Below are 26549 nucleotides of genomic sequence, written 5' to 3'. Positions count from 1 at the left end.
GGGATTGATTTATTTTGTGTGCACAGTTAGGTTTGATATATTTTTATAGGTTTTAGGTTCAATTAAATATAATGCTTAATTAGGTGTAGAGATGTGTGTAAACTTGGCCTAATACTCAAGGAAGCATCAAATAAGGTGTTGGCTCTTGATTTAACAGTGTTTCAACAACCAAGTATGCAAGGCAAGAATGCGTCTATGGGTAGTTATCTCCAATAATGGACACACTTCACCAAGAACCTGGGCTAACTATAAGGCTACACTCCTTCTGCAATTCAGGCTTTACAAAACCTAGGTGGGTGGACCTATAGATTCTTTATATGGTACCAATTATCAAAGCATACGAATCTAATGTAAAGCAGATAAAACCCTTATTTCTCCTATTAACTCACATAATAACATAGATCCATAGTAACAAATTGCAAATCTATGATATTCACAAGTTGAGTGAGAGCATCATATTTAAGTTCTTCAACATGAAAGGGGAAATGTTTGATTAATGATGTTGATTCAACACAACCTCAAAAATGCAGCAATATAACAAGTGGCCCTATAACTGATCAGTGCCTAATCCATTTGGGCAATTCCATGAATTCAAAACATACATCTGTGACATTGGGACATATTTTGTATACCCAGACATTAGATCTATCTAATCACCTTGTGATTCAGACATCAGTGTTCATTCAGATCTCACTCTCACAAAATATCCTCCTCAAGTAACCAGTAACCTTGTTAAACATATCAAGCATTTACTTGGCCCTTTGGTCCAACAAAAAAATACATCAAACATACAACCTAAAGGGGATGCAAATGGGTCTCAGATATTTGTTCCAAAACCACATAAGACTTACAGATTACTAAGACACGAGACAAGAACCAAAATGAAACTAGTGAAACTACTACTCATATGTATTCATTTCCTTGAAACTATACATTCAGATGCACAAATTAAAACATGAAACAACCTAACATCTCAAAACAATTTATATTATCTGCATTACTGCTATTCACATGAGAGAATTATGCTGAAGAAAATGGTGTCACAGTCATGGGAATACATCAAAACTAGATCCAAAACTTGGTATCTTAGTAGTGACTGCTTTTCTCTCCAAAGACTAGAACCCTTATAATGAGAAAGAGAGAGAGAGATAAAGGAAGAAGAAAATCCCAGATGTGATCAGGAAGTGACAAGTGTCCACCCAGAATTCCTTCCCAAGAAGATGAAAAAGCCTTTCTCTATCCTCTCTCCCTAACTGAAAATCCAATTTGGCTTCATTATTTGGCCTTTACAAAGCATAAGGAATCTCAGATATTTTGATTTGGAGAAATAACTGACTTTTGATGTCGAATTTGAACTCAAAGTGAAAGGTGAAAATTAGTTATAAGACCTCAAAGGAAAAATAAAGTTTTTGGATTAGTTTTCCTCCATACCTAGGATTCAAAAGGCCTTTGCATCTGCCTTTTAACCACTCTCAATGATCAATGATGAGTTTTGCCTATTCTGCTTCCAATTCCCCAGATTTCACAAAATGACTTATAACTCGAACCAAGAAGTACATGTGCAAAAATAAACTCCATATTTGGAAAGTTTGGGTTCTCTCGATTCCAACGGTATATTGGAGTACATGTTTTGGTGAAAAAATGCCCTAGAAATGGTTATTTGAAGTTCAGACTTCTGCTCACAAGTTTACCATTATTTTTGTAAAAATTTTAACTTTTGTGTAGTTTAAACTATATAAAGTTCAAACATGATTTAAAAGATCTCTAGACTGCACCTTTGGAGAAATTTTTTTAAGAGAAACTTTTTTAGCCTTTGAAATTTTCCCTTTCAAGCTTCATTTTAGGTCAACTCTATTTGACCATCATTGCCATGTGTTGTCTTTTGATTGGCTCGGCCCTGGGCAGCACCATGTGTCACATTTTGATTGGATCCCTGCTTGGTGCCACATGTCATCTTCTCACTAACTTGCTATGGTAACCTCTGAGCATTTCTCTCATAGCGAGTTAATGACTATCCTCGGATTATCGACGTGGCGTGATCTCTGAGCCTGAATTCAAACTCTTGCCACCTCATCACGAGTCATTGCTTGGTTGCCACTTGTCCTTCCATCATTCATTGATGCCATTGCACACAGGACCCACAGGCTCATCCACCCCTCATCAAATTTCTTTGAATTTTCCAGCTAGTCGCTATGTCACTAGCTAGAATTTCTTGAATTTTTTTGGCTAGCACCATAGCGACTTGCCAGAAAATTAGCTTTTTCAGTGCATCCAATGTCTGTACATTTGTTTAAAATTATGCATTTATTACCTCCAGTTGAGGTTATCATACAACTGGCTGGGACACTCAAGCGTGAGCTTTACGCTTCAAAAGACCTTGTCTTGAAGACATTTACGTTTGCGTAATGAGGAGTATTTAAATACAACAAGACATCCTTGCATGGGTAATGTGGGAAAAAAACTTTATAACCATGCTCTCCTCTGCTGCGGATCTGATTCATCAGAGCTTTCCTGCACATTCTTCTTTATTTGTATAATGGATTCGCCATGTTTCTGAGACTCTTCTTGTGTATCTCGTGCCTCCCTTAAGCATTGAGTCAGTGACTTTACTGATGAAAGGTAGATATTTTCACAAGGATTGGTTCAGCCCACTTCCGGATCCCATACAAGAATAAGCTCATTTGATAAAGAAATTGGAGCTGGCAAGAGATAATTAGCTCCCAGTTCTTGAAAAATAATGGGTGTTCAAAAGGCCAAAGATTGACAGTAAGTTGCAAATGAAACATCCCAATGTGTTGTCTTTCTCTCTCTATTTATTTTTGCATGAGGTCTCTTTTGTACTGCCTGCATTCTCTTTTTCTTTGCGTGGGTCTGCTCTGGCTTGGAATGTGTTTTGCATGAACTGTGGAAGGTTTTCCTTTTTGAAATGGCATCTTCCTTTAACATATCTATGTGGAGTCCTTTTATGCGCTGCGTGGACTGCCCTGTTACACGCCATGGCTATTCCTTTGGCGCTCGCTGGATGTTCTAAGCTGGCACCTTCATGCTGGTGACATTTTTTCTTGTACATTGCAGTGTCTTGCTTTGTCATGACATGGAGACGCTTTTAAATGCGTGAGCTAACCTGCTGAAATGGCTTAGCTTCCTCTTGCATGCGTGGCTGTAGGTTACTTTGTTTAAATTTTAACTGTGAGCTTTCTCTGATTTATACTGGCTTCCAAAATAGGCGTGAGATGTTCTTTATTTCTCTGAGTTTATGAGCTTCCCCATCTAATGTGATGGTCTTCTTTCTACATTGGCGTTGACTTTTCTTTTCTTGCAGCTCCCTTAGCGTGATATGCTTGGCTTTTACCTCCACATGGGGAGGCTTCTTTTAAAATGTATGATTTCCTTCATTATATCACACGTTGTTGGCTTCTTAAAACCTCCTTGCCTACTTAGAGCATACGTCTACTCTTGTTCTTTTCATTCTTTCCCCTTGAATGTGTAGGTCTTTCCTAAAAACGTGGCTCCCTGTTTGCAAAGCGGCTTCCCTCTCAATTGACTGGCAGCTTAAATACTATGGTGATCTCCCTCTTTTGTACGGTTGGTTTGATTGAAAATACAAGAACTAGCCTGATTTAAAATGATCATGCTTTCAAATTTTTGGTATTCAGGCTTCACTGCCATTGATCACAATGCAAGTCCTCATGCTTTGTATCACGATTCTCTAAGCCTTTGATATTCTTTGAAACCAAACATCATATCCAAACTAACATCAAGTCTATCCGTGCCATAATCACTCTAGAATCCCTCTATAGCATCAATCAGAAGATGCCTTAAGAGAGAAAAACGAGATTGTAGTTGCTCTTTTGAGTTTGCCTCTTCACTAAATGATGATTCTTGAATTAGCCTAAGCTTGCAAAAGAAAGTTCATCACACTGACCACATAAAATAAAATCATTATCCAGTGGGCAAGCTTCTGACTTTTGGAACTTGACTCAACAACTTGAATGCACTTTTGCAAGACACAGATCACAAGAGGGTTAAAACGTGGAGATGCAAGATCTTGCCTTGAATTAAAAGTAGAGAGAAGAAAATGTAGTTCATCCAGATATTTGAATAAATTCTTAACAACTATAGATACAACATCACATAAGAAATCCACCATTGTGGAGGTTAAACCCCCAGACATACCATTCATTTCATCGATGTTCTAACCTGATATCCCATTCATCTTAAAGTTGTCTTAGGATTCTGAATGGCGAAAGGTGAATCATTTCCAATTTTCTTGTATAGTCGAGAGTATTATGACTTATTTAAACATATCCAATCCTATCAGTCTGATGAATTTAGTCGGGCCCCAAAGTGGGTCCGGCTATAAAAAAAAAAAAAATTTGTTTCCAAACAACTGGATTCTTAGATTGATCCATTGATCATCTGATGCTGATGAGGATTCATTTCAAACATTAAATGATCATTAAAAAACTCATTTACCCTCTTTATGCAAACTATGGTTTGTGTTAATAGGGCCTATCAGCTGGCTTTTAAAAACTGATTCAAACACATGACCGAGCTCTGAAAACCCGCACATTGAATGTTTGTTTTCTATTCTTTCACCCTATTAGATCTTGTATCATGACAAATTCGCAGTCAAAAGATATTCAATGTCAAAGTTGCCTTCTCTGAATCGCCTGCAGATAAACATGCTAGAAAACTAAAAAGTACGTTTGGTTTGAGCTCCGAAAATTGGGCAAATGGGTATGTGAGATTCTGAAAATTGGGGCATTGGTACTTTTTCATGAGGAGAATATGATTGGGTGATTTGGGCTCATGACAAATTACAGGTCAAAATTGGCAAGCATCTGAAGTTGGCTATCTAGATTTGCAGGATAGTGGACACGAGTAAAATATCATTTTTTATGAATGGAGTGACCCTGGAAAAGTGTGAAGATGGATTCGTCAGTACTTGAAAACTGGTAGACTTATAATATTTTCAATATAGAACATAGGGGTATAATCCATTTAACTCGACCTGTCACGGATGAGGAGATATGACATCACGAACAGGGGTTCCAATCAATCTGCAGTTACTGACACCAGTGAAAAGATAGAAATTGCATTTGGAATCACATTTGAAAACTTATCAAACAGATTCGTCAAGAGCTGAAAATTGAAATATAAAAAGCCTTTGACATCTATAATGCAATGCAAAAGGAATTTTAGCATTTAGGTCAACTGGTCAAAAGTTATAACACGTAAAACAGGGCTTCTCAGAAATGTGTGCAAAATGCAAATGTGTGAAAACAGTAAACTACCAAGTTTGAGGGATTCAAAACCTAGTCAAACGGATTCAAAATGACTCAAAATTTGAAACATAGGTTCTTGAGTATGGACAGTAGACACTCCCAAAGCGGTGAGTCACAAAACATTTCTAGGTGCGAGATATTTAATGGCAAACACAACCTCCTGTCGCTATTTGACACTTAGGGTAAAAATGCAAATTTAACAATTTCTCAAAATGGGATCTTACAAAATAGCTCAGAATGGCAATTTTACTTCATGGAACACTTAGACAGGCTAAATGGAAGGTGCTAGAAGTATTGAACACCTTTTAGGCCTCAACTCGATAGCCAGGTACAAATGCACTTTAAAAGCGTTTAAGGGCTTGAATTTTTCAATGGTTCTCAAAATTGACCTTGCAATTTTTAGTGCCAACATAAGGTACACAATGACATTTCATATAACCTTAATGATAGAGTTAGGCTTTATTTTAATCTAAAATTTAATGGTATCTAGGCTAATTTAATTTAGTGTCATTCTACAATTTTCATAAAATAAGTGTTCAACTTAATTTACTATTTAATATTATATTAATCATTTGGTAGACAATAATGTTTAATTTTATTTTGTTAGTGTATCATATCTAGATTTATTTTTAAACTTGGCTTAATATTGAATAGGTAGTCTTTAATTAGGAACATAAAAATATTTTCTTTTTAATACTATTTTGTTAGAGTTTGTGTAATACTTAGTGTAAAAAAATTGAATTAATGGATATAGTTAATGTTTAATTATACTAAGATTTAGACTTCTATTTGGTAAAGAACTACACTTTGTTTAATATATTGTAAACTTCAATAGTTAGGTTTGAAGCTCCAATTAGATGGAAGGCTAAATATAGCTTAACATTAGCATTTAGCTTGAAATAGAGTTTACTTTTATTTTTCGTTAATTAATTAGTCATAGGGTTGATTCTTTATGTAAACTCTCAATAGTAAATATTCAATTTTAATATTAGGGCTATATATATGTTTCTTAGAGATATGTTTGCTATTGGACTCATGGTTTTGCTTGTATGAGGTTAATCATGATTTAAAATGAATAAGGATTTATTTGGTTGCATGTTAGATATGTAGTTCAAAAATATTTGTATAGTTAGTTTGGATAAAGGTTAGAATCCAATTTAGTTTAATATTCCTATGTTTATTAATAAATATTTCTAATCTTGCTCTTTTGTTTGTACTTCATCTTTCTCTCCCCTTATAATCATATCTTCCTCTTTACTAACAAATATCATCATTATGGAAGTTAATTCTAAAGATTATAGATATTTGTTATAAAGAATAATATGATTTTTTAAAGTTTTATAAATTTTTTTTTATATATCTTCAATTCACTACTATCAACTATAAAAATTAGTAATCATGAAATATAGAAAAATACATAAATTGAATCCATATGACAATCTAACATATAATACCAACATAAACATGATTGATTGTGTATATATACTTCAATACAATGGCATTTTCTATCAAGTATGTATACCATTTGTAAACATAATCGTCAAAAAATCCATTCATAAAAATTTATAATATAGACTAATTGTTACAATGTAGTGACCTAATAAAATATTCACCAATGATAATAGTGTTATGGCCTTCATTTTCATTATGATCATGATGTACTTATTCTATATATTCTAGAAATCAAGATACTTGTTTAAACATCTCCCATTTTACTAAGATTTTTGGGCACCACTTTATGCTGGTAAATCATTTTAGGCATAGGGTTAGAATTAATTTCCCTTTCTACCTAAGGCAGTTGCTAGATAATACCATCCTAGCTATCCAGAATGACCTTGAGGGGGATCATGCTTTCCATGAGGGTTTGATGGTGTTGATCATGAATCTTCTTAAAGGAATAAGTGTGGATAGACCCCGTATCAATAAAAAAAACCTTGGAAGGCAATACAGAGGGGAGTGATTAGAATGAGGTTTATGAAGAGGAAATGAAGAAGGAAGCAAAGGAGAGTGTTGATAAGAAGAGGGGAAAAAAATTTCACCTTGAAGCTTGTTTGCTAAAAAAGAAAGAGTAAGGAGGTTGATTATGAGATGGAAAAGTAATTTGATGAGGATCTTGAGGAGGTTATAGGGAAGAAAACCAAGGGCAAAATTGGTATTGTTACTAGAACCAAGGTGAAGAATACTGAAAGAGTTATGAGCATTCCCTCAAATGATGACCATTTGATAAAAAGGAGCTGAGAGGTAATAAAATGCTATCTCAAGGGAAGGGTGATGACATTGGCATCAAGCAGGAAAATACTCAAAGAGACACTATAGATATAGATGAGGAAAACTTGAATTAGAACAAGGACTATTATGAATAAGGGTATACAAAGGGCATCCTTGGAAACCTAGGTGTGATGAAAAGGGACATGATTAGTAGGAAGAAACAAATGTAGGACATTAGGAGGGATTTTGAATAGCTAAGTAGGACTAGAAGAGGTGAGAGGACTCTTGGTCAACATCTAGATAGTCTCTCTAAGGTTATTAGAAATGTGGAAGAAGTCAAGAATTTAATGAAGAGAATCCCATAGCTAGAACTGAAGAATATAGATATGAAATAAATGATGAAGTACATGTAGAAAAAGATGGATTTCATAAGAAACAAAGTTGACAACATGGAGAATGTAGTTAGAAAACTTGCACTCCAAAGTTTCTCCATCTTGAAGACTATTGTGGATAACATTAAAACTCTATTTGGCAAACTAGAACAATGGAGAGTTCAAGGTCTCAAGGATCTAAAATAGGATCAAGGCTCCATTAAATGCACCAGGGGTAATTAAAAGAAGATTGAGGTTCTAGAAAACAATCAAATTGATGAGATCAAGGCATTTGTTGTGAACATGAATATCCTTGTAGATCAAGCTCCTAATTTAATAAAGACTTTGTAGGTATCCTAGTGCTATCTTTTTGTTTCTTTTTCTTGTTTTTTGTTTTAAGGCTTCTTTTCTTAGTTTTCTTAGTTTTTTGGTGCTAATTCATAGTTCCTTGTGTGCTTTCTATACTTATTCCATCTAATACTATGTAAAAGGTTTCAAGTCCTTCAAAACTTACTTTTACTTAATCAAAACAATTTGCATTCGTAAATTATCATTATCTAAAACATAATTTATTAACAACATTGTAGATTCAAAATATTGGATCATTTGGTAATAATATTGCAATACAAACTTTTCACATTTATCAATTGTTGTTTGAGGGGAGCCATCCAAGTTTAAAGAAACAACAAGACTTAGTGCAATAATTTTAGATTCATTGTTTGATAAGTCCATCTTTCATCTTTCATGAACATGCAAATATTTGAATAAAAATGAGATTCTATTATTACTTATCAATTATAGAAGAAAATAAAGATATAATAAAAATATAGGAAACCCAAATGACAAGAAGAAAAAGAATAACCATATTCAATTAGATACATAGATCATGGAAAAATAATTATGTAAACTATATATTTGAGAAAAATGGATGTAACATATAACATAGGTCAACTAAAAAGATAATGTATAACATATGTCAACTCAAAAAATAATGGAAAACTATTTCGATAATTAATGCAGCATATCAAATTTTCAATAATTAATACCAAATTATTAAACAATTGAAAATGTCTACATAATCTTTTAATGTAAAATAAAAAATGTTAAAACTTTCTATTTATCAAAATATTACACCAAAAAAGATATAAATCATATATTTGTAAAAATAAAATTAACATATAAAATATGTGAATGTAAACTATAATGGTTTTACAAAATCTATGTATAGTTCATATAAAGAAAGTTGGAATGTTCACTAATTTTATAGTAACATAAAATTTACATTGTTTTAGGAAAGTAATAGAGAGTTAAATATTCTAATTAAAATCACCATCATCATCAAATTGAACAATGTTTCATTGAAATAAAGAAAAGTACATAGGATCTAAAATATCAAACCAATAGAGATGTTCATAAGTTCTATGCTACAAATACCATGTGATTTGTGTCCATGTTGGTATTTAATTTGCAACAATCTTCCTTATTCTTTCATGGATCAATAGAGTCGAGAAGATCCCTTGAGGTGTCCATCTATCTACTAAAACTTGATTCCATAGGGTGTTATGTAATCCACCAAACTGAAATCTAAAAATTTGATCATGATAATGATAATTTGCTAGACCTTGAGTACTAGTTTGTGGAGATCAAAGCATTTTTCTAACCAAATAGGACCATTTTTTGTAGAGTCCATTGGATAAGGAGACTACTCAATCCAAACCTCTACAAGAAAAAATTAAACCTTTGTGGGGTCACAATCTTCAGAATAAACGAAATGCAAAAAAATAGGATCTTGGTAGAAGTGACCAAAATTTTGAAGAGTTGGTCTACAAAATTTCAACATCCTTGCTTCTAAAAGATGCCTTTTACAAGTCAAATATTTTTTTCTTTCCTTGGCTTGTATTGTTTGGAGATCAAAATGATGATATGTGTCATCAACTTTAATCGTTCTTTGCCTCAACATTTGTATTCCCTCCTAATATTTGGAAATTAAAAACAAAAAAGGTATTAAAAGAGAAAAATATATCTTCTATCTATTCAATAAATATTATTTGTTAAGTCATGTTAAGTTCCAACAACATATTAATTTGAAATAATTGATTGACAATAATATAAAAATATTGAATGAGAATAATAAACTATCCAATATCATTTTTTTGGTAAATCTTTACCTTTCTTTTTTATAGTACTATAAAAGCGTAAAGAAATTATAGAAGAAGTACAACTTGCATTGAGAACAATGAACATCAAAGTATGGACATATTTCTTCTACCATTTTTTTTCCAAAAAAAAAATTGTTGTTCTTGTACATGTCTATATACAAATGCATATTATTTAACTATTGTACAAATGACCTTATTAAACTGTACAATCATGATGATTTATTTCTAAAGCCTTCAACCTTTTTTCTTCATCTTTTCTTTTATCTAACTATTTTCCCTTCTTCATTTTCTCATAACAATCAAAAGAAAATGGTGGCATTATCCTTAGACCCTATAGTGACTTTACATGAAAAATTACAACAAATGTCATTCCTATTCTTTCACCTAGTCCAATATCAATTATTTCTTTTTCAAGTGTCAAACCCTATGATTTATGTATTGTTAGTGCCCATGCCAATCTCAATGGCATTTGAGTGGTAGAACCTCTTTGTACATCAATAACACGTACTATTTTATGATGATGAAATTTGAATGGAAAGCCAAAGTAGGCATCAAATTTTACCATGACATATAATGGTAGTTGAGATAGTGTACTACCTAGCTTGTAGACTATTTCCTCAACATAACCCAAAGTTCCAATTAGAAGGCCCGATTCTATCTCCAAGCATGATGTAAGCATAACTTTTGGTCTTATTGAAATTAATAATTAAATAACCAGTTCATTTGCACAATTATCACTTAAGGAACTATAGTTTGACAACTTTGTAGCAATAACACGTGCAACTGGTTCTTGAAGAGAATGGAGTTTTCATCAATTATGTTTGTAAACATTATAATTTGTAGAGAATAAATGAATATTGTTGTCAGAATCATCATTTATTATCATTTGAGTATTGCATGTTGTTCATGACATTAGTAATTTCCAATCCTCAATTGGTGGTTGAGCATCTCTAATATTTTTAACAAATTGGTGGAATTTTTTTAAATCCAAATTCTCTCCATCTTATCTATAAAAAATTTCCAATGTAATAACAATCTTGAAGTCTTCCCATAGTATTTTTTTCATGTCTCTTGCTATCATATGCTACTCTATCTTTTATAGGAAGGAGGTGGCCAATATCACCAACCACAATCACTAAGATACCTTAAAAATTGTATCAAATATTTAGTAGCAATTTAGTATAAATAATATTTTTTATTGCTCTAGTACATCAATTATAGATTTGAAATAAGAATTTCTTCAAAGTTAAGATTAGAATTTTGAGGAAATGCTTGACAAAGTCTGCAATCCATATTCGCAAGAAACTTCTCCCCAAGCAATCTCATTTCATATATATATATATATATATATATATATATATATATATATATATATATATATATATATATATATCTTATTTACTTAATTCTTCTTGAAAATTTGTCAAACATGTTCCTTCCAACTATCTACAATCATTTACTTAAATCTTCAATTTGGAATGTATAGTTGGACCACCTATATTGTATGCAACCACTCCTATTGGTGCTAGTATTAACAATAGAAAATGGTTAGGGAATGCAAAATCTTTTAAAAATTTATTGATTGCACCAATCAAATATGAGTTTCCAGTACCAATTATACCCTAAATTATCATGTACAAGGGTTCTACATTATCACCACCATTGTAGTGTGTCATTATAACATCAAATGCCCTTTTTCATTTTTTACCCAATTTACTGCCATTGATTTCTTGTTCACATTGAAGATTTATAGTGCATCCATTTTCTCACATTCTACCAATAAAAGTGATTGCACCTAAAGTTTATTTATCTAACCTATATTTCTTTGACCAACTATGTTGTCTATCCATATTTCTTCTACCTAGCATATCAAGTTCAGAGATCTCCATTATTTGACCATGATTCATCTGTGAGATGATTTTCGATTCATGCTCTATAATGTTATGAGGACCCATTACTTTTTTATCACTTCCAAATTTAGAACTGCTATCACTATTTTCTACATCCACTCTCTATTCAACATGCCATGGAACATAATCTAATGACTCCCAGTTTGAAACTATTGTGATATTATCATCACCAATATCAACTTGAATGTGATGAAACAATTTATATAACAACAACTCTAAAAATAAAAAATCAACAAACTTGTCTGATACATGTGGCAAATCAAAATAAATCTTGGATAGACTCTAACAATTGTATCTTTTTTCCTACACTCCCACTTATTATCTTTATTTTTATTTTAATTACATATCCATACTCTAGTGGCATCAATCAAAGAGATGGAGTCCATAAAAACATATCTTCATCTATATGAATCTATGAATGATTTTGTTTTTTCTTCAATACAATCTTCATTCTTTGTCTTAATAGATTTGAATATTTTTTGGAAGACTTTTTGATTAACAAATCTTCTATTGCATTCCACCAATGGAAGTTCTAGGAGTATGTGACATATTTCTTGAGCTCCAACATCTCTTTCAATAAAAGTTTCAATTAAATTTTTTTTGAAGACATAAGATGCAAAGTCATCAGGATTCTCTATATTTCCCAACTGTATAAATATTTGATGGTAGGTCTCAAAACTTTTCTCTACTCTGGATGCATATTTTACAATATAATTAATAACAACATGTGCTAACAAAATTGGTCGTCAATTTATATTTGCTCTCCATAATTGCAAAATGTAATGATTATGTGAGTTAATTCTATCATCATTCCTTTTAGGTTCAATTTTTTTTCCTCCACATTCTACATCCTCATATAATTTTGAACCATTTATATGGACTGCCCAAGGAGCATTATAGCAACAATTCATGTGCAAATAGTTACAATGCAATAAATATTTCATTGCAATAATTTTGTTGTAAAAAAAGAGCACAGTACTTGCATGTCATTCTTCTCTTTTTTTCTCCACAAACATGCTCCCTCTCTATATATTGTATGTCATTGTACAGTATACAATATTTCTTCATAATCTTAGTTCATATTTATTTATAGTATTTGGCTTGTATTTCTGAGATATGGATGTTGTGCAAAATTTTGAAATGGTTCAATGAAAACACAAACTTTTCAATTGAGAAAAAAGATGTCAGTGATAAAATAAGGATTACAAAAAATTAATTATAGAAATGTCTTCATAATGAAACTCACTGTAGAAATACCTACATATTTTTTTCACAGCCAAATGCCCATGGATTATATGCATGTACAATGCGATGGAAAAATATTCAGCTTCTCTTACTTGTTCTTCATTATGTAAATCTAACTTATCTATATTTAGAGAATCATGAAACCACAAAAAACCATGTACATGTGGAGATACCCTATGCTTCCATTCATATCTTGACCAAAACTCTTTAACATTGAAGCCTTTCTCCAAAATTTCTTTACAAAATATTGTATGATTGATGTGCATGTAGTGTGCAACAATATAAGGCATCAGTGCATGTAGATCAAGATAATACAAATCAGCTACACTAAGTGTAAAGAGAATTGTGGGGGTCCCTAGCTATTTCAGAATCATATTATTCAGCCTAACATTTTTTCCAATATGATCTTGTACCTCTTAAGGTTGTTCTAAAATGCATTAATTTATCAGCAAGGTGTGTGCCAAGAAAATTTTCCATATGTTTTCATAACACATCAAGAGTTTTTGACTACTCTTCAATATTTTGTTTTACAAAAACTTAACTGGAATTTTGTTCATGGTGACTCATTATCATGTTTTCCATCTAATATCTAAATCAGAGATGTCTACCAAAGACGTAATCCCTATACCAAATTAGATGCATCAAATATTCATAAAGGTATACTCTTTGTAGATGTGACTACAAGCAATCACATTGTCCATTTCAAAACAAGGTTCGAAAGGCCATGTCTATTAAACATGGTGTAACATATTCACTCACTGGAGATGTACCTATTGATGGCCAATCAATCAAACTCAAATGATCTATATTGGGGTTATTAACATATGCATGAATCAGTTCCATTCCTTTCAAAGATTCATTGGTCTTGTTTCCATTGATGTTGAATAATCTATGTTGGTATCATTAACATCATCAATCTTAGTTTGTAGGTCACATATGATTTGTGTTGATTCATCAACATCTATATGAACAATCTTAATTTGATGGAATATATTATAATAAATATTTTTTTTCAATTTCATCCAATGCATGAGTATCTACATTAATATTATATAAAAAAATTCATTTTTAATTTTATACCTTAGAGCATAGTACACCCGATTTCTATTACTAGTAAAGTCATAGTTTGTACCACGCTGATCTTTTTCTTCAACTATTATTATAGTCAAGTCTTTTATTGGGCATGGTAGACTTTGATATACATGCTCAATATTTTGAGGGAAACTTACTATGTGTCCCCTATATTTATATTGGCCCCCTATTGTATGTGTAACTTGCATAATTGGACTTACACATGCAATTAACATTTCTTCTACCTGAGTTAAATTTGCAAGTTCAGATGGTTGTAAACTTGAGTCCATATTGTTTTCTACAAAGAATCTATTATTTCTTTTTTCTTGTTGGCACCTACTACACGTTGGACCTTCTTCTATACGGTTAACTTTGATGACAACATAACACTCTTGACACATATAGCACATTATAGGCATAACCAAATTATCTAATTGAATTACTTATCACATGTTTATAAAAAATGTGGAGTAGAAAACTAATTGATGTAGCTATCCTCCATCCAAACTATACAGTTGACCAATTTTCTGAACATAAAAAATATCATGGATTTTTCATGAAATTTTAGACTTTAATCTTCATGATCTGCATAGTTTGTAGTAAAAAACAACAAAAAATTTGGGAAAAAATAACTCTATTTTCATGAATCTAGAAAAAATAAATTGAATTTGCTTTGTTTTTAGTTCATTTTGGATGGATATTAGTCTATCCCAAAAATTGGCCAATTATATACATTGTTTAAAAGACAATTTGTACCTCTATGTAGTGGGATCGGTATCATGCCCAATTTTCTTCCATCTGTATTATCAAAATCCACCAATTGTCAAAATAGAATCAATACTAACCTATAAATGCTTAACAAATAAAAAAATTTAAAAGAAATATGATATTATTGAGCAGACAACAGTCTGATTGAAATATTAATGCCATCACTAGTAAAACAATGATGGCCAAGCGTCTGCCCATCGCAGTCTGAATGAAACATGAAAGACATGAGGTTTTTTATTTGCTAGTGGAAAAGAGCATGTATAAATTCATCTTCATGACTTTCAATTACTTGGACACTTTTAAATTTTGATTTATTTGCTATGTTCTAAACATGAAGGGTCCTAATCTTCATTAATTTATTTCCTATGAAGAAGGGTATCTTAATAGTTAATTGAAACATATCTATATGGAAGATTTCAAACTTATAATTTCTTTGTCATCATTTAAAGACAAAATACCTCATTCTCTTCCATTTTATTAATTTAAATACATTTATCTAAAAGTTTAAATTTCAGACCAACTTCACAAGGAGTTGGCGTTGTCAAATAGAAAATCAAAATTATTTGGTTTGGTAATATTCAGAGTGGTTAGATATTATTTAAATCTCCTGCTTCCTTCAATAAAATCGAACAAATTTTAGGGTATGTTTCATTGTGGGAATAGAAATTGTTATTCTAGAATAGTTTTTCTCCAATAGAAAAAAGGGTTACATAATTCAGAAACCTAAAAATATATGTTTTCTAAAATAAATAAATCTAAAATAAGAATATGTATTCCAATTCCACCTATTTAGATGGAATTTTAAATGCTCTTTTTTGGCCAAAATTGGAATATATATTCCTATTCACAATCTAATATGGGAATATAAATTTTTATTCTAAAATAGAAAATAGGGATACATATTCCTATTCTCTATTTGGTTCAGCCAAAATTTGATGAGAATTCATTGAGCCAAAAATTTATGTTTTCTAAAATAAATAATCTAGAATAAGAATACATATTCCAATTCCACCTATTTAGGTGGAATTGCAAATGCTCATTTTTTGGCCAAAATTGAAATTCGTATTTCTATTTGCAATTCTGTTTTGGTTCACTCAAATAGAGAATTCAAAATTTTAAGAATTTACATATGCCTATTCCGCTCACATTTCCACTACCAAATGGGCCCATTTAGACAATAGTCACTTCTAAATAGATTTCAATACACAAGTCAATGTTGAATTTCTATATTCAAGTCAATGATCATTTTGTCCAATATTGAATGAAGTCAATCATCAATAGTTTACAATGAATGAAAAAGCCACTATTTAATGCTCCCATGTGACAATATTTTAAAATGTAATTATTGTGCTTGATGGCACATGAGGGACCTCATCTATGTATCTTGTTTCACCAATTCTTCAAATAGAAAGATAATAGAACAAAATGGAATAGTTGATATATATATATATATATATATAAAATAGACATTTTACAAATCTAGATTAAAAAAATTCAAACAAATAGAAATTAAAGGTTTTGTAATAACTAGTTGTAATAATGAATTTGCATTCTTTATACCTACTTAAATTTAGCTATCAACTTATCCTAACATCCATTTTAAAGAAACATAAGAGTTTAAATGTGCTTGTAAGGATTTATTGTGGGTCCTAAGTGGTTGTAGGACTTATTAGGATCCCTTAAGACTCATTAAACATCTTATCATATCTAATTGGTCCTAATGGAATCTAATGCACAATAAGGGTCATATGTGGTTCTAAGTGATATGAGGACCCCTTGAAATTGATTGAAACCATCTAAACCCATTGTGATATAGTAAGACACCTTAAAACCCATTACGATAATTAAGACCCATTAAGAACAAGTTAGAACTCCTTAGGTCCCCATAGAGCACACTACCTATTATATGATAACCTTGTGATAAATAAGTTGTCCTAACATATCATAAGGGTTCATAATGTTACTAAGTACAACTAGGACCCATTAGGACTCATTATGATCCTTATGATACCCTATGAGTCCTAATGGGATCCTATGTGTAATAAGGATCTTAAGGAGTCCTAATGGGTACTACATGGTCCTACAACACCTTAACATCCATTGTAGTCGATTAAGACCCATTAAGAAAAACTTAGTCCCAATAAAACACATTAGGTAAGGTATTAGGATCCATACCAAATCATTAGCACCCTTGTGATACATAGTGGGTCCCAACATACAATACTTGTCCTAAGGGTTCCTAATTAGAAAAAAAAAATTGCATTAAGGATATCTATAACACCTTAGAACCCATATATGACCAATTAATTCGTATTACAACCCATTAAATAGAATTAAGACCTATTGGGACACATTAGGTCCCATTAGTACACCTTAGGACCCCTTACAACTCTATATAACACACTATATGTTATATGATACTCTCATGATACATAAGTGCTCCTAACATATCATGAGAGCTCATAATGGGTCCTAAGTGGTCCTAGGACCAATCAGTACCCCTTAGGAACCATTATGACCCCTATGATACCTAATGGGTCCTAATGGGACCTCTAACACAATTGTGTCTCTAAGGGCCCTAAGTTGTCATAGGCCCCTTAAGACCCATTAGAGCCCATTAAGATCCCTTAGGATACAATAGGTCCCATCATAGGACCCCATAGAATACATTACATATTGTACGATATCGTTAAGATACATAAGTGGTCCTAAAATATTGTAATGGGTCATAAGATGTTGTAAGTTGTCCTAAGACACATAACGACCCATTATAACCCTTGTGATACCTATTAGATCCTAATATGGGCATCTGCAAATAAAAGTTCCTAATATATGTGTACATCTATCTAATTTAGTTAATTTTTTAATAAGATTTTTAAAATTGTAAAAGGTTTACCCCATTTAGAAATTGGGTGACATTTTATCTTTGAAACATGAACCCATTTTAATATGAGGTGACATTTTAGTTTCAAAATGTCACCCCTTTCTTAATGGGACCACATTTTGTAGAACTCTAATATGCTAGAGCACACTTCTGGAATGGGCCTATGGTTTATAAGTGGGATCTAATTAAAAAAATTCTAAGGGCTCCCTACAAAGTTGCTTCAGGATTGACTTTGAAAATGGCTTGGTCAACCAACCCTAAACTTTGGATCTAGTTTGATCAAAAAGTTGGAGGCCTATTGAACTCATAGATAAATTTTAGACCTTGGACATGAGTTCAATTGAGATAACTATAGAAATTTTTAACAATATAAACCCATTATAGATCAGACTATATAGATTTGATATTTGAAAATTTTATATATATTTGATTAATTCTTATATTTTCATTAAATTTCCACTAAAATGGGTGTACAAATATCTAGAGGACACGACCCTTTTTTTTACTTTAATAACTTTTATTAATTTGGAACTTTTTGGTAATACAAATTATATGGCATCAATTTGGAAGTAATTCTACATGACTTTTAAAAAATCATATGTTTAGGTCAAATTGTGCTTGTCATTCGCAAGAGACTTTTTTATAACCAATTATGCCTAACAAAAAAATTCAAGAAATATTTTCATGAATCTTAGCTTATTTATATACCATTCCTAAAAAGGATTCAACAAAATAGTTTCATTTATAGCAAATTTTACTTGCCACACACGAACAAGATATGGTCTTGGAATGTCAATTTTTAAAATGTAAATTTTAATAATGATTATTAAAAATTAAAACTAATTATCTAGTTATTAAAATCAATTGCATATTTTGGAGATTCAGTCCCCAAGTTCCTCAAATATTGACCTCAAACATGACATGTATGAAAAATAAGTTACAAAAATAGTTCAAAATTTTGGCCAAATTTTGGAATGGATTCTAATCAAAAACTTGGAAAAAGTTGTCATGAATACCCTACATGGTCATAAGAAGCATACACAATAACAACAAGTGAAGGAAGTAGCAAGTGGTGCAAAAATATTAGGGATCAAGCATCTATGGATGAGATGGGCACACTCTTTTCCAATTAACAAAAGTGGCCCATCTCGGTTTACACAACTATAATGGGTACTTACATTAGATTTTAGATCTTGTCTCTTCATATGTGTTGATTCATGAAGTCTTAGATGTAGGATGAGTTGGAATTTTTAATTGATATCAAGATTTAGATAACAACTCTTCATAAAAGTGATAGGAAAGAAGAAAAGCTAAATAGCTATTTTAAATCCACCCTGAGCATGTGCTGTGTAAAAGAAATCTTTAAACGAATGACATTCTTTAAGGTTGCAATGACTTCAAAACAACACACTCAATGAGTTTGTTAAAATAGTTTTAGAAACTTTTGACCAATTTTAATTTTCTTGCATAAATCCCAACTTCATATTCTCGATGAGTATCCACCTTATCCATGCTCAAATAAAATTTTAAAACTATGTATGGGCATTTGGTGAGAAATAAGGGTTTGAAGTCATATATTGTGATTGCAAGTGCCATAGAGGGTATGAATAAAATAGTCAAAAAAAATTCAAAACCATTCAAGAAAATGCAATTATATGCATATGACAAAAAAATGAACATTCATTAGAGCATGACAAGTGCCACACTTGATATGAGGAAGTGAAGCATGAAATTCCAATCAGATGCAACATTTCCTAACATACTCTCTCTTTTCTCAACACCATCTTTGCATTTCATGGAGTAAGATGGTTGAATTATACAAATACTCTAGTGAGTCACTCTTGCTAAGAATAAGCTTATTGGCTTTGTTATTTGGAAAATAAAGATCTACTTGCAAGGCCTTTGGGTGGTCTAATTGGAACCTAACTAAAGAAAAAATATATTAGTGGATGGTATGTGGACATAAAGGTCCACATCAACATTCATGATAAGGATACAAAACAAGTTATACCATGGTTGTTCTAGTATGTAACCAAGTTCTAGTTAGATAAATTTGGAGAGGGTGTGAACCATTAATGGAAAAATAACACCACATCCAATAGAGATTTAAAAAAATGGGTTTACAAGAAGATGCTTGCAACAAATAAAATAAAACTACTAGCTAAAAGAAACTAACCAATAACTAAAACTAAAACTAAAAAAATCAATACCCATTACCAACATCTAGAAAATAGCAACTGTCCTCGAGCACACAAATCTCAAATAGGAATGGCAACTGCTATTTTCTCAACTCCTTGAGATACCCTAGGATAAAGGCCTACTCGAGGGATCTGGATGAAGCAACATCCCCAGAAGCTACATCTCATTTAGTCAGCAACTAGAGACTCTCTTTCCTTCCATGACTTTCCTATCTATGTTTCCTCTTTAAGTTCCTCTCCTCAATCTCAGGCAAGATACCCTCAATAACCTTCTCTACTTTATCCTAGGCCTTCTTATGTTGAATAGCTAATGCCAACAACTGTTCACCCAAATGCATCTTAGAATCGTTCATGGAAGCCAAAGCATGCAAGATTTGGTATGTAAGAAAGTTATCATAGTAAACATAAAAAATATAGATGAAAACATAAAGGATTTCTTTTTAATGTGGATAATTGCCATTGATGAAATATTTGTGCATCATACAATGACAATTTCATTCCTATTACATATTTTGATATTATTTTATTTTAATTAATATAATTATCGTAAAATTAAATATATATTTATATGATTTTTCTTTTATTGAAATGATAGCAAGTTTCATTAAAATAAATATACTATCATGCTATTCTAAAATATCACATAGTAAAATTTGATGAAATACATATAATTTGTTATCTAATTATAAATGACTATCTAACTTAAATGTATGGACATGGTAGTTAATTTAAAAAAAAAAAAATTCTTCACATTTTGAATATGGATCATCACTACAATTCTAAAAATCGATTAAATAATCTAAAAGCTAAAAGCCAATAATCTAATAATCCTGTACCTTTGCCATTACCAGTACTATTACTACTTCCGGGGCAGGAATTTGTGATGGGTGGACCACACAGAGCATCGTTTCCATCAAAGGCGCTTGCTGCACCTTCAGAGATACCTTTCAGAGCAGGAATTCGCCCCGTGAATCGATTGTATGAGAAATTGTATTTGGAAAGAAGTTTCAAACCTGACAAAGCGAGCGGGATCTGACCGGATAGTTGGTTTTGGGAGACGTCTAATGATTCAAGAAGTACCAGATATCCAATCTCCGGTGGAAGAGAAGCAGATAGCCTGTTCCAACTGAGATCCAACCCGGTAGACAGATGCACCAGCTTTCCTATTTCCCTTGGAATCGATCCCTCAAGTCGATTTCGGGACAGGTCCAGCTCTATCAAATTGGAGCAATCTCCCACAGAGGCCGGAATGGTTCCGGTCAAATTATTGTTGCTTATCTTGAAGAACAGCAGGTTTGTAAAAGTGCTGCCGAGATATTGAGGGATAGCACCTTCAAGCGAGTTCCGGCTGAGATCCAGATTTTCTAAATTCACAAGTCTTTCCAACTGGGGAGGGATATTTCCACTAAGTTTATTGTCACTAAGATTCAGCCTGCCCACGTTTGTGAGATTCCCAATTTGAGGAGGAATAGATCCGGTTAACTGATTCCCAGAAAGAATGAGATTACTAAGGTTCTTCAGTTGGCCTACCTCAGCAGGTATTTCACCGCTAATGTTGTTGAAGGAAAGCTCTAGGAAATACAGTCCAGAAACTTTAGAGATGTCTGGAGGAATATGTCCCGTGAAGTGGTTCTTTTGTAGCCTAACTCTTTTCAACAATATACAATCCTTCAAAAGCGAGGAGATATTGCCTGCTAGAAAATTATCAAAAAGAATGAGATTACTAAGACGCTTTGCCCTACATATGCCAGGAGGATATTCTCCACTGAATTGGTTTTCATTCAAAATTAGTGTTTCTAAGCCTGAAAGATTTCCCAAGGATGCCGGAACCGTTCCGGAGAGACTATTATGGGCAAGGCTTAGAAAATTCAAGCTTTTCCTCTTACCGATTTCCTCTGGTAATCTTCCAACGAGATTGTTGAGAGATGCATCTATCTCATGTAGCATTGACATGTTGACTATTTCAGCGGGAAGATCCCCTGAAAGAAGATTCTCGTATACCCACAGAAATCGAAGGCGCGCGAGAAGGCCGAACTCCCTTGGAATGGAACCTTGGAGACTGTTTTTGTAAACGCCAAATTCTTGCAGGGCGGTGCAATTCGCCATGCTTGAAGGAATAAAACCATTCAATTGGTTATCAAACAGATACAGCACTTCCAGCTTTTGTAATTTGCCAATTTGCCTTGGGATTGTGCCTGACAGATTGGAGGAGGCGAAGCCTATAGATTCAAGCTTTCTGTAGTTACCAATTTCAGGTGGTAACGAGCTTGAAAACCTATTATACCCTAGTCTTAAAACTCGAAGGTTTGACAGCTTACCAAGAGAGGCGGGGACTTCTCCAGAGAGATTGTTTTCATATAAATAAAGCTCTGACAGATTTGACAACTCTCCCAGTTCTGGAAGAATGAAACCAGATAAATTATTTGAACTCAGGTCAAGGGTAGTAAGGAAGCTGCAGTTGACCAGAGTCGACGGAATTGCACCACTGAAGGAGTTATTTGAGAGATTCAGGTTGTGAAGGCGGGTGCAATTTCCCAATTCAGGAGGAACATGCCCACTTAATCTGTTGCCCGAAATGTCGAGCTCCTCCAATCGGCTTAACCTCCCAATCATAAAAGAAAGATGGCCCGATAGTTTTCGGCTAGGTAGAGCGAGGGAAATGACGTTTCGTGATGTTGATGTTGAGGTGCACTTGACGCCTTGCCATTTACAGAAATCAGATGAAGCGGAGGTGTCGGACCAGTCTGGAAGAAAATCTGTAGCTTCACTGCCCTCAATTGACTCTTTGATTTGTAAAAGTATGTTGCCTTCTTCTGAAAGGCAACAGGCACTTCTAAGCAGCAGAACCAGTCCACAAAAATGAAACCATAGAATGGCCGAAGACACAAACATAAATCCCCAACTGGAGGAAGCGGTGGGTGAAAGCTTCAGGAACATTTTGGGCAGGAAAATGCCCTAATAATGTCAATAGCCAGCAAACAATAACCGTGGATAAAATTTTGTGGACTGGTTGATTTAGAATTTTCTTTAATTTAAGGAAGTTTTCGAAATATTTTTGCTTTTATGCTCAATGTGACTTGGAAAGAGGCTCTATAATAAATGTAGTGTCAAGTTTACAAAATAACTTATAGTAATGGAAGCTTCACAAGTTGCAGTGAATAATTATGAAGGACGTTGAATCGATTGCTGAGTCAAGTTGAGACGTTTTGTTTTTTAACGTTGAAGTGTCAGACATCGTTTTTCTCGGTATTGTCTATTCAACTACAAAAACCGTCTGTTTTTTGAATTTTTAGAAAATCAATAAATGTTTTCTCTTGGTATAAATCTTTTGGCAACTGCATAACCACTGCTTTTGATAAGTAGGAGATAATTTTTACAACATGTCAAATCATGATATTGCTATAAGATTTTAACTGTGTGATTTTGAGTCAATTTCATCGACCCATGTTTGAGGAGTAGTGATTCAACATGAATCCATCTCTCATGAAAATAAATGGAACAATTAGCACTCATTGAATCTATGTGATGCTTACAGTGGTGAAGCACTAGAACTTCCCAGAGGTCACCCATCCCAGTACCATTCCAGCCTGAGCATGCTTAACTACAGAGTTTCCTCCATGGTTGAACCCAAAGCTTACAACCCCATTTGCTTTGTTTTTGAGGTCATGGTTTTCTATTGGTGCCGTCACACTTTTTGGCAACTAGGGGGTGGACCCACGAGTTCTGAACGTATGCCACATTAAAGTGAACAATTCAAAGAATTACTTATCCTTCATTAATTTAGGTGATTCAGTTTCTTGTGGGGAGTAGTCTTGGAAAATCCATTGGCTATGGACCCATAATACATCATTTAATATAACTATTAATTAATTAAATAAGATAATATTTATTGTATTTTTATTTTTAATTAACTAATGATATAACAAATGGTACATTTTGGATGGTTTATAGATGTTGCCTATCTCTAATAGCTTTTAATGTCAACAAATCAATAATCAATTTGAAAGGCGATTTTCATTTGTAGTCTTCAATGTCAATAAGTCAATTAGTCAATAATCAATTTGAAAGACATATAGTGATATTCAAATCACCATTCAGACTTCCCACTTCTAGAAGTCTTCAATATCAATAAGTCAATAATCAATTATCAATTTGAAGGACATAATAGAAAGTTCAGATATTAAAATAGCATGATCATATTATTTAGGCAGTTTTTAATGAAAAATCATAGACCATACTATTATCATGAGCATGGAACAGAAATGCTAGTTTTATTGTTTTCTAAGCTTGAATGTTATACCTATTCAAAGAAATAAAAATAAACATATTGACTTGTTAAAGTCTTAGCACGTTTTGGACTATATTGAGCGATATGAATCAAACGCGCGTCACAACTGCGACTTTCGCTTAGTCGATAGTCGACTACTAAATAGATGAATATGAGGTCCCTTCATGGTACGGACCCCGGAACTAAAGTCAAGTTTGAATGCTTCCGAATAGCTGAAAGTCACAGCGCTGAACTCTATATGAACACTTATCCATTCATACACAATGAATTGAACAAATACCAAACCTCATATCTCCTCTCTTCTTTTCTTTCAGACTACGATGAGAAGACATTGGGCTATCATTGTTTTACTAATGGTGGTGTTAGTATTTCAATCAGACTGTCATCTCCTTGGTAATTTTCTGTTTTATTTTTACAATTTGTAATTTGTTAAGCCTTTATAAAAGCTTATTATTGACATCATTTTGCCGTTTGTACTACATTTGCAGAGTCTCATAATAGAGATGAAGGGAAGATAGGCGTAAGAGAGAAGTCCAACATAGAGGTATATTGAAATATAGCTCCACTTGATTTTATCATTAATTTTCTAATTTCAACAAATATTTTGTATTTTTAAAGACCATCTAGAATGCCTCCTTATTTTGGTTTAAAATGAGATTACATGTTGTGCCAATGGTGAAACAGATCGAAAAGAGAAGTACTGAAGAAGTTGAAGTAGAAGATTATGGTGGCGGGGATCGTGGAATCCCTCATTAGAGGGCTCACATTTTATTTTTACTTTAAATTTTGGTTCGAAACTTATTCATTTTCCATAAAATGATTCCACTTGACAACTAAGATATATTCTCTTAACTTTGTATATTTCAAAGCCTTCAGATTGTTAAATAATGTACTTATATTAATCTGCTTGGTTTCTTATAAGATTTTCAATTTAAAGTGATTTTTTAAACTATATGTTCACCGATAAAAAAAAGTAAATATTCCTTTATTTATGTGAAATAATTCACCAATTATTGAAGCATAAAATTGAATAATATTTGTTGTTTTTTTTCAAAAATGAGGTATGATTAATTTTTAGTTATATATATATATATATATATATAGAAAATATTTGTTAAAGTGTACCTTTTTAGATTTATAATTGATTTAGACTTCTATATTTTAGTCAAATAAATTTTAATATTTTATTTGAAGTAAATAGTAAGTTATTCTTTTTTTATAATGTAGAAATTGCTTATAATATCTCTTATTAAAAAACATCTAATAAACTTTTGATTATTGGAGTGCTTGATGTAACACACACTTCATTAATATGTAGGTTGGGGAATCAACACCTTGTCACCTTATGCTTTATAATAGGAATCCCTTGTCAATTAAACTAACTCCAAAGCTAAATCAAAATTAATTTTTTAAAAAGGGATTTATTCTAAATGGTATGAATCAGTGTTACTATTTTAAAAAATTAATTAAATTATTTATAAATGTGTAATGAAATATATAGTAATAGGTTAATTAAACATATCCCAACTGATCTATAAAAACTTGTTTATTTCAATTATACTAACTTAGTTTTTTTATTAACACATATGTAAATTATATAGGTTATTATTAATATCTAGATTTATTCCAAATAAATTTGACCAATCTTTTTTTTGAAATCATATATTTTGGGCACCAGACTAGCCCTAGGCCCTACTGCATTTTAGTGTCTCCATGATCTAAAGGGTGTACCTTTAAGAGAAATTCATACATAATGCTTGTGCATAAATTTATCCTAAACTTTCACTGTTTAACACATGTGGGATAAATTATTTTTGGTTATTTCTCCCAAAATACAACATTCAACCTTCACATTCTATTTGATCTGTGTCTCTCAATGCATCACTTTGAGTTCGTATGATCTTCTCAAGCTATCACAGGTTTCCAAGCTAGGAAACAATAGTAGGTGAATACACAGAATCCATTGTTGATGCATAAGGATCTTCTCAACACTAATAAACCCTAAAATACATTCTTAACTTATACTATCATTTCATCCTAATGCTTGTGAAGGAAATCAATAAAATAATCTTTGTGTGTGGTTATGTCAGTCTACTATGGATAACAACCAAATATAATATAAATCTTTGTTTGAGGCATTGTTCTCCTCTTAAATTAGC

At 32.3% G+C, this 26549-nt stretch overlaps 1 protein-coding gene and 1 long non-coding RNA gene across 2 annotated transcripts; one reads left to right on the top strand and one right to left on the bottom strand.

Moving 5' to 3' along the window:
* Positions 1-20873: 20873 nt before the first annotated feature.
* Positions 20874-23147, bottom strand: LOC149562710 (uncharacterized). The gene has a single exon (XM_089828014.1). The coding sequence runs from the start codon at positions 23037-23039 to the stop codon at positions 20874-20876; it is 2166 nt and encodes a 721-aa protein (XP_089684140.1). The 5' UTR covers positions 23040-23147.
* A 1518-nt stretch (positions 23148-24665) lies between these two features.
* Positions 24666-25342, top strand: LOC149562709 (uncharacterized). The gene is made up of 3 exons (XR_016363519.1): positions 24666-24783; positions 24879-24934; positions 25075-25342. It is a non-coding gene; the product is annotated as an uncharacterized LOC149562709 (long non-coding RNA).
* Positions 25343-26549: the final 1207 nt, after the last annotated feature.

This window comes from Cupressus sempervirens, chromosome 4 (genome assembly GCF_028749045.1).
Source record: "Cupressus sempervirens isolate cs-2001-9-10 chromosome 4, ASM2874904v1, whole genome shotgun sequence".
Classification (NCBI taxonomy): domain Eukaryota; kingdom Viridiplantae; phylum Streptophyta; class Pinopsida; order Cupressales; family Cupressaceae; genus Cupressus; species Cupressus sempervirens.
The sequence above is the reverse complement of the archived record's forward strand: the minus strand, read 5'-3'. Positions and strand labels throughout refer to the sequence as shown.